The 18,911-nt window shown below is 36.8% G+C and overlaps 1 protein-coding gene across 1 annotated transcript in view; it reads right to left on the reverse strand.

The window, feature by feature from the left end:
• GALC (galactosylceramidase) overlaps positions 1 to 18,911 on the reverse strand; it is a 67,196-nt gene that overhangs the window by 8,625 nt on the left and 39,660 nt on the right. The window contains exons 11-15 of the mRNA XM_008581211.1: positions 9,686 to 9,775; positions 8,823 to 8,909; positions 6,265 to 6,415; positions 4,103 to 4,283; positions 1,234 to 1,397 (exon numbers count right to left, since the gene is read on the reverse strand). Coding sequence (XP_008579433.1) covers positions 1,234 to 1,397; positions 4,103 to 4,283; positions 6,265 to 6,415; positions 8,823 to 8,909; positions 9,686 to 9,775 — 673 coding nt within the window. The remainder of the gene's footprint in view (positions 1 to 1,233; positions 1,398 to 4,102; positions 4,284 to 6,264; positions 6,416 to 8,822; positions 8,910 to 9,685; positions 9,776 to 18,911) is intronic.

An 18,911-nucleotide genomic window follows, 5' to 3' on the forward strand; every position in this document is an offset into this window, starting at 1 on the left:
GGAAAAAAAAAAAAAAAAAAAAAAAAAAAAAAAAAAAAAACACAAAACAGTGTGCTCTGAAGATACAGACTTAAGTTCCTAGTTCCAATTCTGCCACTAACTAGTTTTGAGACCTTGGGCAAATCAATTAACCTCTCTGGCTCTCTATTTTTTATTAGAAAATCAGTGAGGTACCTTCTAGATCAGTCATGCTATGATTATAAAATTCTTACTCTAATTTCCTTAGTACCCACTCCCCTGTTTAATTTTTTTTTTTTTCCTTTTTGTCTTTTTTTTTCGTGTCGGGCAACAGATCGCAACCCTCAGTGTCGCGCCCGTACCGGACTGGGACCGGCAACGGGATCACAACCCTCGGTGTTGCTCCCACACCTCGCTCAGCCAGTGAGCGGGAACCGGTCTGTATGTGGGATCCGAACCCTCGGCGGGAGCGCCACCGCGCTCCCAAGCGGCGCACTGTAGCAGTGCACCACCGGGCCGGCCCTCCCCTGTTTAATTTTATTTACAGAGCCAAGGCAAAGAGCAGCAAACTATAGAACAGAAAATGCCTTTATTATTATTATGATGATGATGATGATGATTATGATTATTAATGTAGAAGGAAAGTCAAGAAAGTGAGAATCAAGAAAAGTTACCACCAATAAGGTCTGGTTTCAATGGAGTGGTGTGTACCAAAACCAAAGCGAACTAGATGCATTTCAACTTGAATGTATTCTAAGTACCCATGCTGGATAAAATACTATTCTACGTAAGACAATGCTGTTAAGAAGAATGAACAAAGTCAAGCTGTTTTCAAGTATTAACTAAATTAGGAAATAGGACTTCTTCATTTTAAGCAGATAAATTCCTCTCCTTATATTCCCATAAGCATAACAGCAACATTCTTACAGTCTTAATTTCATTTACGGTATTTCCTAAGCGTTCTCTCCCTCCCACTATCACCTCACTCCATTCTACACAAATCCTACCCTCACAGCCCAGCTCAACTCTACTATACCCTAAAAAGCTTTGTACAATTATTTTCTCTTTTACTGAGCTGCCAATATCTGTACTAATTAAATAACTCTATAATTTTGAATTGTTTGGTATTTGTTTCATGTGTTGAATCTCTTCCCAATTAGATGTCCAAGCACCCTGAGGTGGAGCTCTTTTATCGCTCCCACAAATAACAAGCAGATGTTCAGAGTAACCTAACACATAGTAAGGCATCTGCTATAAAAAAAAAAAGTCACTTACCTAGATCACCTGTAACTTTGTAAGATCCATTTGCAAAAATCCAGAAGAAAACTCCTCTGGCAGTTCTAATCAAAATACCGCCTCTATTTACTCTTCCTGCAATGAACACACCTCCCGTCTTGGGGGTCTCTATGTACACATCACACTGTATAGTAATATTGCTCCTGCAGAATGAAATGGTTCATTAATACTCTTAAATTATGCCATTCTTACTATAGCACAAATGTGTTACTTCATAGCCAATGTTTCCGAACTTCTAATTGAGGTGACAATGTGATTTGCTAAGTATAAGCTTATAGCAGGGATGGGCTTCAAGAATCTTCGTTGAAGACATTTTAAGTTTTACACGACTTAAGTCATTCCATCGCCTCTTTTAATGGGTTACTGCACAATAATATTTACTGCTTTTAAATTTAAGAACATATTTCTTGTCTCTCTATAGTAAAACTATTTCTTATCCTAAGAATATAATACTGCAAGAAGCCACTTTTTCTATGAATGCATAAACGGTAAAAGTTTCCACACAATTCTGAAGAAAAAGGTTTATTCAAATTTCCATCAGCAAAGAGAAGCAATGAAGGCAATCCTAGGAGCCTCTGGGAGAACACAACTACTTTGGGGCCAATTTTTATATTCAAACCTAACAAGACTTAAAAACTTTGGAAGAAAGTTCTAAAATTATTCCTCTGCAAAGACAGTAAACTCTATGCTGACTCTGCAGCAGGTCTTCTCAAACATAAGCAGCAATGAAATCAACTGAAGCTCTTGGTAAACTCAGTTCGCTGGTCCCACCCCCATGGTGTCTGATTCAGTAGGTTTGGGGTAGGCCCCCTGAATTTACATGTCTAACAAATTCCCAGGTGATGCTCATGCTGCTGTTCCAGTAGTTCGTCCCACTTTGAGAACCATTCTCCCCTGCAGAGCATCTCTGTCTATACAAAGGCAATAAAACACTGGCTCTAAGCTCATTGATCCACAAGAGTTTATCAAAGGAGGAAAAAAATTCAGACAACCAGGAACAACCAGAGCTCTTTTGCAATGAGCTCTCTTCTATTTTAAATTTCCTTTTTAAAATGCTATCTGACACAACACTTTCTTTCTGAGGTGACACAACCACCCCAAACCAACATGATCTCTGAAAATAATTCATTACTCAATATCTAACAGCAAATGGAGAGAAAAAGAAAGCCCATATACAACCCAGTAATAAAGCAAGTAATTTATCTAAAGTTAGACTGATAATGCCAAGAAATCTATTTTGGAAATGGGGTGAGGAAAGGAAACTGTATCTAGAATTATGTGACTTTCATGTGTGTCAGTTTCTTCTTAGAAAATTTTGCACAGTGGGGTTTTAATGCATAAAGGAAAATACAAAAAAGAAGCACCTATGACAGGTACACAATCAAGAAGATCCACATTTAATTATCTAATCAGAGCTGGGCTACTTTACAGGAAGATCAAATGCTAAGTAACTAAAGCCCAGTCTCTCTGGGCATGGGGGATGGGGCTGTCACAGAAAAGTTAAGGGTTTCCTATAGTGGCTGACTTCCAAGCTGGTTACCTAAATAACAGGGCGCATGCCTTGGAAAATTAAACCCAGTGAACTGTCTTACAGTAAATAAGACCATTAGTCACAAATGAGGAAGTCACAAACTCCACTGCCATGATCAGAAAATCCAGGTGATGTGTCAATCACAGAGACAATAGGATAAACAGCATTTCTGTTGTATAAAAAGAGAAGCCACCAAAGTCTTCCTAAATTAGGCAAGATTTCTTCACTGTACCTTAATAACTCTCCATGGTGCTGTAAGAGTTCCAGAGACTCTAGATAAACTGAAAGTTTCTTGAGCCTTAGGAACAACACTTTCTTTCTGGAGTGATACAACCACGCCAAACAAAGATGATCTCTAAAAATAATTCACTTCCTACTCAACATCTAATTGCAAATGGAAAGAGACTTAATAGAATCAAAATTCAAAACTGGGAGTAAGTAAGGTAACACAGAAGGAATACAGACTTTCTGCAGCATTCCACAGATGAGCATTTCAAGGCTCTTTTCAGAATCATCTTCTCTTCCCTGTCCAATTTCCAAAATTCAGACATGGCTGTTTGGTGGTTTGGCATTACTATTTACAGTCTCTAAACCTGGAATACGTGTGTGTGTGTGTGTGTGTGTGTGTGTGTGTGTGTGTGTGTGTGTGTGTGTGTTTCCCACAGTGGAATTATACTTGTTATAAGAAAAAACAGAAAAGAAACACCTAAAACAGGTATAATAATAACTCAGCACACTGAAATTCCATAACTAAATTAAAGGGGAAGGGGAAGTTTTGGTTTGGTCTTATATTTAAGGGAATAAGAAATATAACTTGTCTCTGTACCAGATACCTCAAGAAAGGAATTGAATTCACTAGGCAACTAATGCTGATTCACTTTTTACTACTGCCATCTACTGTCACCTGATAAACAGATTTCCCACGAAGCCTATGACAGTGTAATTCTACTATTGATCAAGCAGGTGGCAACACCAGATCAACAAATCCACTCTCCAGCAAAACAAAAACTTAAGAGCAACATGTAAAACATTAAGTCCATTTATAAATATTAAATTATAACTGGGTCCAGAGTCCTCAATTTTTATTTTAAAATAAAACCACACCTGCAATAATCACTATTAAACCAAGCAAATATGAGGGAAGGACACTGAGAAAATAATTTGTTGATTTGTGGTTGGCACAATTTTCAATTAGTACACACCTGTTAGATTCTTGGACAAAGAGGACCATAAAAAACAGTTTGCTTCAGAATGTCCCTGATAGTATTACAAGGTTACTTCAGAAAAATCTACACTGAGGACATAAATTTTACATACCATTTGTAATCTCCTATAATACTGATAGTGTTGGATGCATCAGCAGCCCAAGTAATAGGTCGTTGATTGAGAACTTGGCGTAGCGTGAAACGATGCTCTCCAGGGTCTTCAATATTTGTAAAGTATTCAAATACACCAGTCTGATCAGCAAAATATGGAGCTTCACTAAAAACTGGGTAGTCTGTTCAGAACACAATAAATTCTCTGTTTAGTATCAAACCTTTTGGAATCTCTTCTCTCTGGTATTTTATGGTACATTTTGAAACACTTAAAAATTTTTAAATAAACAAATAATGCTTATATCCAAAGTTTAGGGTTTTGGTCTAATAAAGAGATGTTGATTTTCATATCATCATTATTAAATATAAAAATGATGAGTTTGACATACAGACTCTGCCTAATATTAAATCCATGCATTTGGTGAGAAGGAAAGGTTCTGAGTTTTTTAGTAACTCAGACCTAGGTTCAAATTCTAGCTCAGTCAGTCAAATTATTTAACCGTCACACATCTCAAGTTTCCTCATTTCTAGGTGGGCAAGAAGAAAGGAGAATTAAATCAGAAAATGTATACAATGCATGCACATAAGCCAACACCTAGCAAAGGGCTCAGTAAGAAATAGTTTTATTTCTAATATCTGTTGAACAAGGTTCCAAATCATTGGTCACAGTCATCAGTTGAAAGAACATTAGAAAAGAATTTATAAATTTTCTTCTACTTCTAAAATGGAGCAAAACCAGTTTGGAGCCTAAGCTATCAATCCCTTTATAGCTTTATTAAATTAAATTATAGTTCACAATGATGAAGGCTTAAAGAGTAATTTTAGTCCTAATGTCTTACGGCTATTTCCACTTCATGCTTTTTCCAACTGTTTTCACAGTCATTACCTCGTTTGAGATATTAAGAACCCTGACAAGTAGTTCTAAAGACTGGGATAGTTTTTAACTTTAGATTTTAGTTTATTTTGTAGCCAGTAAAGCAATACATTTTAGATTTGAAGGTTTAGAGTTGCTTCTCAGTATTCAGGATAACAGAATAAACAGTTGTATTGGCAGAAGCTCTTCAAGATCATTAACTAGGCCATATCCCACACAGATTCCTCAAATACTGACGGCAAAAGAGTTACCTCTGCCAACAGAGAACTGAGTGACAGACTGCTAAAACACGTGTGTTTGGCAAAATAAATGGATTCATCTAGGGGACCATTTCAAAGAGTTGCAAAAAAGTAAACCACCAAACTCCCCTGAGAGTCACTGTTATCTGTATTATCCAAATAGTTGAGTGGACTCCAGTACACAGTCCAAAGGGCCTCATACTCCAATCAACTAGATAATTTCCTGGGAAGCAGAGCAGAGACCCTATGGCAAGGACCAGCAGTGGTTGGTGAGAGTACCCATCTTTGGTGGACCAAGCAGCCCTGCAGCCAACAGGGGGTACAAGTCACTCTCTAGCAATGCCATTTCCATCACTATTACTCTCCTACAGCAAATGATTCTAGGAACTGATTATAGAACCACCTGACCCTGTATGTGAGGCCCATAATCTTATACACCACCACCTAGTAGTTAACAAATTTCATTGCTAACTGAGGAATATTACCACAGTGAACATATTTTCTAACTTTTATTTGAATTGCTTTCCTACATTAACTATAACTGTAAGCTTTTCTAACAGCTTTAGAACAGATCTTCCTGGAACACCAGGTGAGCTCTAATATAAAACTCTTAGACACAGCTAAAGAGTATATGATGTGTTGGATTACCCAAGGACAGTATAACTTCCCATATGCACTCAGGTCACTAGCATCATGAAAAGACATATGAATGTGCCTTAACTTCCACACAAAAGGAAGATGTCAGTAGAGGATTACAGAGCAGTAGCAAATTGCAAATCTAATGTTTCACCAAAAATAAGTTAGAACTTTAACCTTCATTCTGAAATTGACCTCTACATTTTTCTGGCACTGAAAAATAGAAGGTCTTCAAGTTGAGGTTTACCTTGAAGTAATATAAAAATTATGTCTCCTTTTACCATGTAGAGATTTGAGAGCTAAATGAATGTGCTTTTTGATAGCCACTCCATCATACACTAGTTTGATAGGTAGATATCGACCTTCTACTGCTAAAGATAGGAACCAAGTTAAGTTTTAGTGAAAAAGACTTACCAACATTGAAATCATCTTTATAGGTATGTGGGAAAGGCTGGGATTTTGGAGAAAGTGGGTAGCTGCCTTTGTGACCTGTTGTGAGAGTAGTGAGTGTGAACAGCTCATCCTCTTGCAGTTCCAGTGTAAAACTGCCACCACTGTCAAGGAGCTGAAAAAGAAGGCATCGCTGTATTCAAGGCTCAGCTCATTTGGAAAAAACAGCTTTAAAAAAATAAGCTTAAAGACAAGCCCAACTCATTTCTATTAGAACTTCCTAATCACTTGTGAAAGACACACCAATGCCAAGGCCCTTGGAATCTTTTCTCTTAAGTATTTCATTTTTTTTTTTTTAATTTATTTATTTATTTTTTCATCTTTATAGGTATGTGGGAAAGGCTGGGATTTTGGAGAAAGTGGGTAGCTGCCTTTGTGACCTGTTGTGAGAGTAGTGAGTGTGAACAGCTCATCCTCTTGCAGTTCCAGTGTAAAACTGCCACCACTGTCAAGGAGCTGAAAAAGAAGGCATCGCTGTATTCAAGGCTCAGCTCATTTGGAAAAAACAGCTTTAAAAAAATAAGCTTAAAGACAAGCCCAACTCATTTCTATTAGAACTTCCTAATCACTTGTGAAAGACACACCAATGCCAAGGCCCTTGGAATCTTTTCTCTTAAGTATTTCAGAACACCTTATGAAGTTATATTTTATAAAAAGGATCTTTAAAAATTTTCACTTCATGGAAGGAAGAAGGACTAGACGATCCCAAAATCTATTTCTGTTAGTCTATTCTTTTCTATTACACTGTAAGCTCGTTAAAGCTTGTGTATATTCAATAGATGCAACTAAGAGACCTGCTTATTTCTCTTTTAGGGCTTTACTAAGGTAGAAAAATTCATAAGAATCTCACTGTTGACTCAGCTGTTAATCACAGAAAATATTTCACAATTAAGAAAAAAAAATCCTGCTCGTTATATGTTCAATATATATTTCAATTAGCAAGTTAGGTTTATGTCACGTTTATGATCTAGGCAACTTAATCTCTTTAAGCCACAATCTCCTCATCTACAAAACGAGGGAAAGAAAAAACACAACTCATAGGGCTGTTTTAAGAATTAAACCTGAGGTTTATAAAGTATTCAGCTGAATGTGAGGTCAACAGGAAACACTCCCTATATCATAGCTATTCTATGCTAAATGTAGACCTCTTAAGACATTGGAATCCCTTGCATAATTAATGTAGGCACTAAATTTATACCCATTTTATGAAACTTTGAGCAGTTTTTTTTCTACTTTGAATTAGTTTATATTATATCTTTGCTTTAATAATAGTAAATTGTCAGTCATATCTATGAAATATCTGATGCCATATTCTGGCTCAGGAATAACCCAAAATGATATTATCTTTCCTGTGGGGAAATCAATTTTATTTCTAGCAATTTTGCTATACAAAAAGCAAAGACTGCCTTTTTTTTAGAATTTAATATATGATGGGTATTCAATTAGCAGTGACTAGTTAATTATCAGAAAAAGCAGCAGATTTGTGTCAAGTAGGTGAAGCAATGTGCTTGCTTCAGCCAATTCATTCTCTGAAACCTTTCCTGAGAAACCACCCTGTACTAAGCACTGTAGTAGGCATCTAGGATATAACGCTAAATAAGGCAGAGCCCCAATCCTCAATGCATCTCATGTAGTGGGAAAAGTGTTTAACTAGGTAACCGTATAGTCTTAGGTGGCTATTACCTAAGAATGCTGGGAAAAATTTCAGAGGAAGTGACACTTGAGCTGAGTCTTGAAAGATGACAAAAATATGAGAAGTCATTCTAGGAGGAATAAAAAGCATGTGCAAAGTCACAGAGGTAAATAACAGGCATGCATGCCATGCTTTGACAAAGGCAGGTTTAGTCTGTGAGGATAGGCCAGCTTAGCAACATAGGCATCTAGGAAGGAAAGCAGTCTTCTACCTCATGAGGGGATATTGAGGGTCATGTGCTATGCTAAAGAATGCGAGCTTACAGGGAAAAATCACTGAGGTACTCTGAGCAAAGTACTGACAAAAATCAGATAGGCATTTGAGATACACCACTCTGGTGGGTGACGTGGAGAGAGTCAGACTGGAGGCTGGAGAAACAGGTGGTAGTTTTCAAAATCCAAGAGAGCAATAATGAGGAACTGAAATAAGCAGTAGCAGTAAGAATGGAGAATAAGGGAGACACAGGAGAAATACGTGATGACAGAATTGTCTCCCCTTGATCACTGGTGGGATACAAAGGATGAGTGGGAAAGAGAGAGTCTGGAATGAGACATGGATTTCTGACTTAGCCAGCCAGGTGATGGCAGGACCAACCACCAAAACAAATGAAGTATCTAAGAGCAAAATATTTCTATAAACACACAAACTTCTGTACAGCCTTGGAAAGGATCTCTTTTTTAAAAAAGTTGGGAACAACTAACTCTATTATACTTCAGCCACAAAATCAACTATAAAATTAAAAATTCTTAATTCATTAATCAAATTTCTATTTCCTATTACTGTCTCACTGTTGCAATGCCCAAAATATAGGAATTTATTTTAAAACTACCCATAGAGAATCCAGTTGTTTAAAAAGAAATCTCTCAGATGCTTTTCCAAGTTTGGTATGCCACACCTGTAACTCTGGTATTCCACTCTGGGGAAAAAACACAAAAAAGCAAAGTTGAGTGATTCATCATATCCTCTTTGAGGATTTCAAAAATCAGTACCAGCAAGAATGAACCAATGACAATGTGCATCTACTCTACTTCTATTTACCAAAATACACAGCTCAAATTTTAAACAGTAACATTTTTTAAAATAGAAGACCTTATTCAAGCAAACACATTATTTCCTATAAACACTAAAGAATTTTGGCAAACATTAAAAAAGGAGTTAATGATTTTGCTTCAAAAATGCTCATTATTGTACCTATGTAAAAAGCCTTTTAAGAATTCTCTAGTATTAAAAGATAATTCTTATGCCATTAATAATCAGAAAGGGCACTGCATTTTCTCAATTCAACTCTGAAAGTAAGTAGAAATAGCAAAAATTTGGGGTTTTCTGTCTGTGGTATTTTGTTTTCTGGGTTTTTGTTTTGCTTTGTTTTGCTTTTTGGTGTACTGTACTGTAAAGATCAAAGCTTTAAAGTTCCCTAGACCACACAATTGATACTTCAACTACCAAGAACAACTTTCTTGCAAGTGACTTTTATAAGTGTTCCTTAAAACCACAGAGAACTTTAGCTCCTGTGGACTTCTGTCCTCTTTGACTAAAACCAGTCAGGAGACAAAAGACATCAAGGCATTTGTCTATTCATATGCAAACTATTAATAGTTCATAATATAAGACTTCACTTAAGAACTGCTGGTCTGTGATAGAATACATAAATTCTCAAATCAAACCAAAATAATATCACACATATTTACTTACAAAAGATCCCTTAAGAATAAATGTAGCAAATTGATGTGACACATTGAAATAAGGGAGAAGTGGCCGTATACACTTAGAGTGTTTATGACTCTAAGGAAAAAAAACAAAAACATATGTTATCCAAATGATGCACAAGTTTTCTTATGGGGAAAAATAAGTTAAATACTTAATGCCCCAAGATTAACAGAAATGGCACACATTAAGTAACTAATATGAGTTTATTTCAAATTTTAAAGTCTTTCTTTCAATATAACCTTTATTGAGTGTATATTATGTGTACCTAGTCAAAGCCAAGCTCAACAGCATTTCAACTGAACCAAACTTTGAATTCATAGCTAAACTCCGGAGACATTTATGGCACACATAGATTAATTTTTGTTATAACTATTTCCCAAGTAAAATACAACAAATAAAAAGCGAAAGCTTGGATGTTTTCACTGAAAGGCATCTCATCTAAATATAACTTTTAAATACACACTAAGGTCAGCTAAATATATATAATAAACAGTTCTCAATTGCCATCTTTTTTACTGAATAGTCACTACTATGGGCTGGGATCAAAAGAGGCATGAGATATAATCCCTATTTTGGGGATTCAAAAATCACACCGCACTTACAAGTGCAAGGTTCTGTCCCAAGCTTTGTAGATGATAAAAAAAAAAAAACTGCAATCATAATCACAGATTTCAATACCCCACTCTCAGTAATTGATACTACAACTACACAGAAAATCATCCAGGATACAGAAAATTTTAACCAAGTGACTTGCCTTGATATCTACAGATCATTCCATCCAGAAGAAGAAGAATGCACATTCTTTTTAAGTGCACGTGGAACACTGACCTAGGTACACCATATTATTATCCATAAAAGAAGTAATGAATTTAATGAATATTTTTAATGAATTCAAAAAATTCAAGTCACACAAAGTATGTTTTTTAACTACAATCAAATTAAGTCAGAAATGAATAACAGAAAAACCTCTAGAAAATTACAGAAACTAAATAATAAATTTCTAAATAGTCCATGGTCAAGGAAAAAAGAAAAATTAGAAAGAATTTTGAGATGTATGAAAATGAAGATACAGCATACCAGGATTTGTGGTATGCCACTAAAGCAGTACTTAGGAGAAAATTTACAGCACTAAAAACATAGATTAGAAAAGAGAAAAGGATTTGAAACTTCAGCTTCTATCTTAATATACTAGAAAAAGAAAAGCAAATTAAAACCAAAATAAGCAGAAGAAAAAATAAATAAACAAAGATCAAAAGAGAATCAAACAAAAAACAAACCAAGAAAAAACAAGAACAATCAAGAAAACCAAAGACTGTTATTCTGTTATTCATTTCTGACTTAAATTGATATCTACAGATCATTCTATCCAGCAATAGAAAAATGCACATTATTTTCAAGTGCACGTGGAACAATGACCAAGGTACACCATATTATCATCCATATGTTCAAAGAACTAAAAATAAACACATATAAAGATCTAAAGGAGAGTTATATTTCTGTAATGACAATATGAAGAGCTCCATGGATCTGCTTCTCAGCAAAACTGGTGAAAATTATTTTTTGAAACATTAAAGTCTCTGGAAATGGTCCTATGGGCACACAGCAAATAAACATTTATTCAGAAAATCTACTAAAACTCAGTAAGAACAGTAAAAGTCTGTAGCATGTTAACCACAATCTACTCCCTCCCTTCTCCTCTAGCCTAGAGTAACAGAAACTCTATGCCAAGCTGGTGCAGCCAATTCAGGGCTCCCTTTCTCCCACCTCACAGTTGAAGGCTATAGGTTCTTCCTGAAAGATGAACGACATCTAATTTCTCATTCCCCTTCCCCTCAGCTCCCTGCAGTAGAGGCTACGTAGCAGCAAGTGTAGCCAAGAGGCCAGGAGCTCCCTTCCTCCACCCTACCCCCAACTGTGTTATGAATACTCACCTTAGGCAGGGATCATTGAGAATATTGGTGTCCCCATCATCCCCACCCTGGCTAGTGGAATGGAAATTCCATGTGAGGAGAGACAAGCTGAAAAGACCAGGAGCTACACACCTCCCAGCACCCTGCTTCTAAGTCAGGGGTGTCACTAAAAGAGAAGCAGCATGCTCTGGTTCCCACTCCTAGCTACAAACCTTGGCTCAGAGATTTTTTTGCCCAAGGGGAGGGGCAGGCCATGAAATAGCTCCAAAACTCTTCCCAAAGGAATTGATTATATTTGATGCAGAGCATGGGGAAATTCAAGACTAAGGTTGTTCTAAAAATAATGGAGGATTTGATGGAAAGTAAACGACAGACTGGTGGCTTCATTAAAGGCATAAGCTAAACCACAACCCCATTAGTATGCCAAAGAGACCAAGAAAATGACAGCTAAAAAGAACCCTCCTGGGGTTAGAACAAACCTAAGACACTAACCTCAAACCATCCCTGCAAATGAGCTGGAATTTAATTGGATCAGTCTGTGGAGCAATTTAAACCCCAGGGTATTACTGAAAACAACAGAGCAACCCATCAGCAATTTGGAGAACTTAACAGAGAAGTGTGATCAAGGAAAGAGACAGAGTTCTAGGAAAAATAATCTTGAAAGCAGTAGGAGAAAAACAACTTTTCACTTACAAGGGGAACTCGATAAGATTAACAGTTGATTTATCATCTGAAACAATGGAGGAATAGCATATTCAAAGTGCTCAGAGAAAAAAATTGTCAACTAAGAATCCTATTTCCATCAAAACTATCTTTCAAAAATGAAGGCAAGGGCTGGCCAGGTAGCTCAGTTGGTTAGAGCATAGCATTGTAACACCAAGGTCAAGGGTTTAGATCCCCATACTGGCCAGCTGTTTAAAAAAAAAAAAAGGAGGCAAAATAAAGACAAAACCAAGAGAATCTGTTGACAGCAGACACAACTTTCACAAAACACTGAATGAAGTAGTACTTGAAGGGAAAGCAAATGACCCCAGACAGTAATTCAAACCCACAAACAAAAAGTACTGGTAAAGGTAATTATGTAACTATAACAGTCAGTAAAAATGCATATTCCTTCTCCTTTCTTCTCATAATTGATTTTAAAATCAATTTATAAAACAATATGTATATAATTGTATTGTTGGGTTTACAATAATTGCCCATAACCACAACCAAGAAGCCAGGTGGAAGTAAAGCTATATTTGGAATAAGGAAATGATGCCAGATGGTAACTCAAATCCACAGAAACAAATGAAAAGAACCAAAAATGACAAAAAGATTAACATAAGAAACACTATAAATATATACTTGCTCTCCTTTCTTCTCTTAGCTTTTTTAAAACATATAAATTTATATATAAATAATTAGAAAAATGTCCTGTTAGGTTTGTAACACATAAAAGTGTGATATTAACAGTTCATTTGTCATCCAAAGGCAAAGGGAATAGAGCAATACAGGAGTAATATTTCCATATCTCACTGGAATTCAGTTAGCTTACAACTGAAGTGATTCTCATATGTTAAGATGTATATGGTAAACCCTGGAACAATCACTAAGGAAATAACTGACAAAAATGTAGTAAAAAAATAATTCTAAAGGAATTAAAATGTTACAACAGAAAACAGTCACTTAATGCAAAAGAAAACAGTAAGGGAGGAATAGAAAAACAAAAAAAGAGATGAGACATAGAAAACAAAAAGGAAGATGGCAGACATAAATCCAACTATATCAATATTAACATTAAAAGTGAATGGGTTAAACATCTACTAAAAAAGTCAGACTGCATAAAAAAGCAAGATGTAACTACATACTGTTGAAAAGAAACACACTTTGATTCAAAGATACAAACAAATTAAATGTTAAAAGAGGAGAAAAGATATATCATATTAACAGAAACCACAAGAAAGTTTTAATGACTAGAATAATAACAGACAAAATAGACTTTAAAACAAAAAGAAAATGTCCATAGAGACAGAGACATTTTATAATGATAGAAAGGTCGATCCATCAAAAACATATAACAATTATATATACACCTAACAAGAAAGTGTCAGGATATATGAAACAAAAACTGACAGAATTAGGGGAAAGAGAACAGACAATTCAACAACAATAGTTGACAACTCTCATTAGCCACTATTAATAACATGAAACAACAAGGAAATAGAAGTGAACAATGCTATAAACCAACTAGGCCTAACAAACATCTATACAGTATTCCACTCAACAACAAAATAACATACATTCTTCTGAAGTACACATTCTCTAGGATAGACCAGATGTCAGGCAATAAAATAAAACTCAATACATTTAAAAGGACTGAAATCATACATGTTCACTAATCACAATGGAATGAAATGAAAAATCAATAAAAAAAAAAATTGGCAAAACTCACAGAAATGTGGAAATTAAACAATACCCTGCTAAAAAACCAATGGATCAAAGAAGAAATCACAAGGGAAATTAGAAAATACCTTGAGCCGAATAAAGGTGAAGACATAACAAAACTTACAGTATATGCTACAGTACTGCTTATAGAGTGATTTATACCTATAAATGCCTATATTAAAAAAGCAATATCTCAAAGTAATAACCTAACCTTCCTCCTTAAGAAACCAAAAAGTTTTTAGAAGAGCAAACTAACCCAAAGGAAATAGAAGGAAGGGAATAATAAACATTACAGTGAAAACTATTGAAATAGAGAAAACAACAATAGAGAAAATCAACAAAAGCAAACATTGTTTCTTTGAAAAGATGAACAAAATTGAACAGACCTTTAGGTAGACCGACTAAGAAAAAAAGAAGACTCAGATTATTAAAATTAGGAATGAAAGAGGGACATTTCTCTCAACCTTACACAAATAAAAAGGGAATACTATTAACAATTATATGCAAATAAATTAGATAACATAGATTAAAAAGATATATTTATAGAAAAACACAAACTACCAAATATACTGCAGTAATATAAAGTCTGAGTAGACCTATAACAAGTAAACAGATCGAATCAGATTATCCTAAAAGAAAATCTCAGGACCAGATGGCTTCACTGATGAGTTTTACAAAACACTTAAAAGAATCAATACCAATCCTTCACGAATTCTTTAAAGAAACATTTCCCAACTCATTCTATGAGGTCAGTCTTACCCTAATACCAAAACCAGACGAAGACATCACGAGAAAAAGAACTATGAACCAATACCCCTTATGAATACGGACACAAAAATCCACAACAAAATATTAGCAAACTGAATCCAGCAACACATAAAGGGATCATACATGATGACAAAGTAAGATTTATCCCAGGAATGCAAGGTTGATTCGCCATACTAAAGTAGGTCAACATAATACACCATATAATAGAATAAAGGGCAAAAATCACATGATCTTCTCAATAGACACAGAAAACATTTGACAAAATCCAATACCCTTTGAACAAAAAGACTTGACAAACTAGGAATAGAAGACGTCAATATCTATGAGAAAACCACAGCTAACATTACACTTAATGGTGAAATACTGAAAGTGTTTCCCCTAACATCAGGAACAGAACAAGGATGTATGTTCTATTTCTATTTAACATTGTCCTAGAGGTATTAGCAAGGACAATTAGAGAAGGAAAGTAAATAAAAGGCATCTAGATTGGAAAGGAAGAAGTAAAACTATCTCTATTTGCAGATGACAGCATGTTATATATATATGATCCTCGAGGAATCCAGTAAAAATCTATAAGAACTAATAATGAGTACAGTAAGCTTGTGGAATATAAGATCAATATATAAAAATCAATAGTATTTCTACACACTAGCAATGAGAAGCCTGAAAGTGAAATTAAGAAAACAATGCATTTGCAGTAGCATCAAAAAGAGTAAAATACCTAGGAATAATAATTTTAACAGAGTTCTGGTCACAATAGTGGAATAGACTGTCCCAGCATCACTCTCTCCCACAAATCAACCAACTTACAACCATACAAAAGTAACAACAGCCAAGCTGGGGCTGCTGGAGCTCAGGCGAAGAGGAGGAGAGACCTATGGAGTTCATGAAGGCAGAAGAAACCATGATGAGAGAAAGAAAAAACTGCTTGGAGTATTTCAGGCCACAGCTGCTTTAAGCCTGGAGCTGCTGAGTGCATGGAGCAAGAGCCAGCAGAAACCACAGCTTTGCCCTTTGGATGAAGTTGCTTAGAGGTGGCAGGGGAGAAAAGGGCCTTGGTGGCCACCAGGACAGCAAGACCACTAATTGGGTTCCCGTGGACCCACGCAAGAGAGAGGAGACAGAACAGCTGAAAAAGAGGAGCCATTCAGAGGCCAGTGAGTCATCACAAGGGACCAACATTTAAAAGGACTGAAATCATACATGACACAGCCCGTCCCATGGGAAGTGTTTGGAGCACAGGTGGTGGGGGAGACAGGTCCACCAGGAGAACAATAGGACACAGCAAGGACAGCCAATCCACCCCCCAACCAGCACAGGGCCACTGAGAGGAGACTGGTTGAGAATGCAGTATTGCACGGGGTGCAGTTTGATGAAAAAGCTAAGGCCCAGATTAGAGTTTCTACATAACCCAGGCTTACCAGGTCTCTTGAAGTACCTATAAGGTCAACCATTAAACCCTGAGCTGCACAAAAAGCCTTCCCTAGGGAAACAGCAGCAAAGCAGCAATTTAGCTCAATCACACAGCTCAAGTACTGGTTCCCATAGGAAGTTCCCCCATTTTAGAAGTAAGCAAAGGACAAAAAATTAGATCTGGCCCAGGCACACCACCAGCGCCTCAGGACCTGACAGGGGACCTGAGGCTTGGAGCTGGGGGACTGGACCCCTGCCCACACCCAGGCACATTGTCAGCACCTCGGGTGCCCTCCTGGGGGCCTGGGGCAACAAGCCGGAGACCAGACCCCCTCACCCCCCCCACCAACAACCAGGCACAATGCCAGTGCCTCGGGGCCCCACCAGGGCCCCAGGGCATGGATCTGGGGATCAGACCCCCCACCCACAACCAGGCAAACCACCAGAGCCTCGTGATCTGCCTGGGAACCTAAGGCTTGAAGCCAGGGACCAGACCCCACTCCCACATCCAGGCACACGACCAGCACCTCAGGGCCCGCCCAGGGGCCTGGGGCATGGAGTTGAGGACCGGACCCTGCCCACAATCAGGCACACCACCGGCACCAAGGAGCATGTCAAAAACATCACATCCATGTGGGTGGCCTACCACAGTAACCACAGCTACCACAAAAGTGGCTAGACATCACAACCACCACACAGAGGGTCCACCAACCACTGGAGGGCATTGACACAAGGAAAGTCACCAGCAAAGACCAAAGAAAAGAAGAGGATGTCTCTCTCCACAAAGCCCATTCCAGAGTGACAGAAAAAGCATCTGCTCTATGATAATATCAGGGAACCTGAACATACCTCTCAGCATTAGACAGATCATCTAGGCAACAAATCAACTGAGTAACCATTACTCTTTCAGAGGGAGAGAAGAAATCTAGGGTTATCAGTGGTGGGGGGTGGGGAGGAAAAAGGGGAATAGGGAGAGATTGGACAAAGGGCATAAAGAATAAGTACAATTTGTAACAATATACATACTAGTAATATTGATTTGATCAACGTATGTCAACATTGAATCTTAAAAATATGTATAATCAATTATGATTCAATAAAAAAATAATAAATAACTTTGACAAAAGAAGAGCAAGCCTTGTACACTGAAAACTACAAAATATCATAGAAAGAAATTAATAAATGGAAAGGCATTCTGTATTCAGGAACTGGAAGATTTGATATGTTAAAATGGCAATATTCCCCAAATTAATCTATGGATTAAGCATAATTGCTATCAAAATCCTAGCTGGCCTCTTTGCAGAAATTGACAAACTGATCTTAAAATTCACATGGAGGGCCGAGCCCGCGGCGCACTCAGGAGAGTGCGGCGCTGGGAGCGCAGCAGCGCTCCCGCCGCGGGTTCAGATCCTATATAGGGATGACCGGTGCGCCCACAGCACTCACTGGTTGAGCGCATGCGGCCAGTCTCAAAAAGGACAAAAAAAAAAAAAAATTCACATGGATATGCAAGGGACCCAGAAAACCAAACAATTTTGAAAAAGAATAAAGTTGAAGGACTCACACTTCCTGATATCAAAACTTACCACAGAGATACAGTAATTAAGGCAGCATGATACTCACACAAGGACAGATACATAGACCAATGGAATAGAATTAAGATTACAGAAGTAAACCTTCAAATTTATTAGTTGATCTTTGACAAGGTGCCAAGACAATTCAATGGGGACAGTATAGTCTTTGCAACAAATGTGCAGTGACAACTGGATATCCATGTGCAAAAGAATGAAGTTGGACACATATTTAACCCCACATTAAGAAATAACATGGATCAAAGACCTAAATATCAGATTTAAAACTACAAAACTCTTAGAAGAAAACTTAGGTGTAAATATTCATGACCTTGGATTATGCAATGGTGTTTTAAATATGACACCAAAATCACAGGAAACAAAAGAAAAAATAAATTGGACTTCATCGAAATTTTAAAACGTTTTTACTACACAGGGCACTATTAAGAAAGTGAAAAACAACCCATAGAATAGAAGAAACTATCTGCAAATCATACTATCTGATAAGTGACTTTTATATAGAACATAAAAAGAGCTCTTACAACTCAGAATAAAAACATAAATATCCCAATTTAAAAATGAGCAAAGGGTTTAAACAGACTTTTCTCAAAAGGAGATATACAGATAGACAATAAGCTATAAAAAGATGCCCAACATCATTAGTCACTAGGGAAATGCAAATTAAACTACAAAGAGATACCACTTCATACTCACTACAATGGCTATAATCAAAGAAATGAACAATAACAACAGTTGGTGACGATATGGAGAAACTGGAAGCCTCATAAACTAACGGTGGCAATGTAAACTAAGGCAGCAACTTTGGAAAGCAATTTGGCAGATCCTCAAAATATTAAATACAGAGTTACCATTTGACCCAGCAATTCCATTCCTAGATATACACCCAAGAGAACAGAAAACACACGTACACAGAAAAACTTGTACGCTAATGTTAATTGCAGCATTATTCATAATAGTCATACGGGGTTCAACACATACTACCCCAAAATATTTTAAGGTGAAGAAATTTGAGAAAACAGCAGAAGCAGGAAAGTCACTTTCTTTTTTTTTTTTTTTTTTTTTTTTTTTTTTCCTGACCGGTAAGGGGATCACAACCCTTGG

The sequence above is a fragment of the Galeopterus variegatus genome, unplaced genomic scaffold (genome assembly GCF_000696425.1).
Source record: "Galeopterus variegatus unplaced genomic scaffold, G_variegatus-3.0.2 Scaffold2295, whole genome shotgun sequence".
In the NCBI taxonomy this organism is placed as follows: domain Eukaryota; kingdom Metazoa; phylum Chordata; class Mammalia; order Dermoptera; family Cynocephalidae; genus Galeopterus; species Galeopterus variegatus.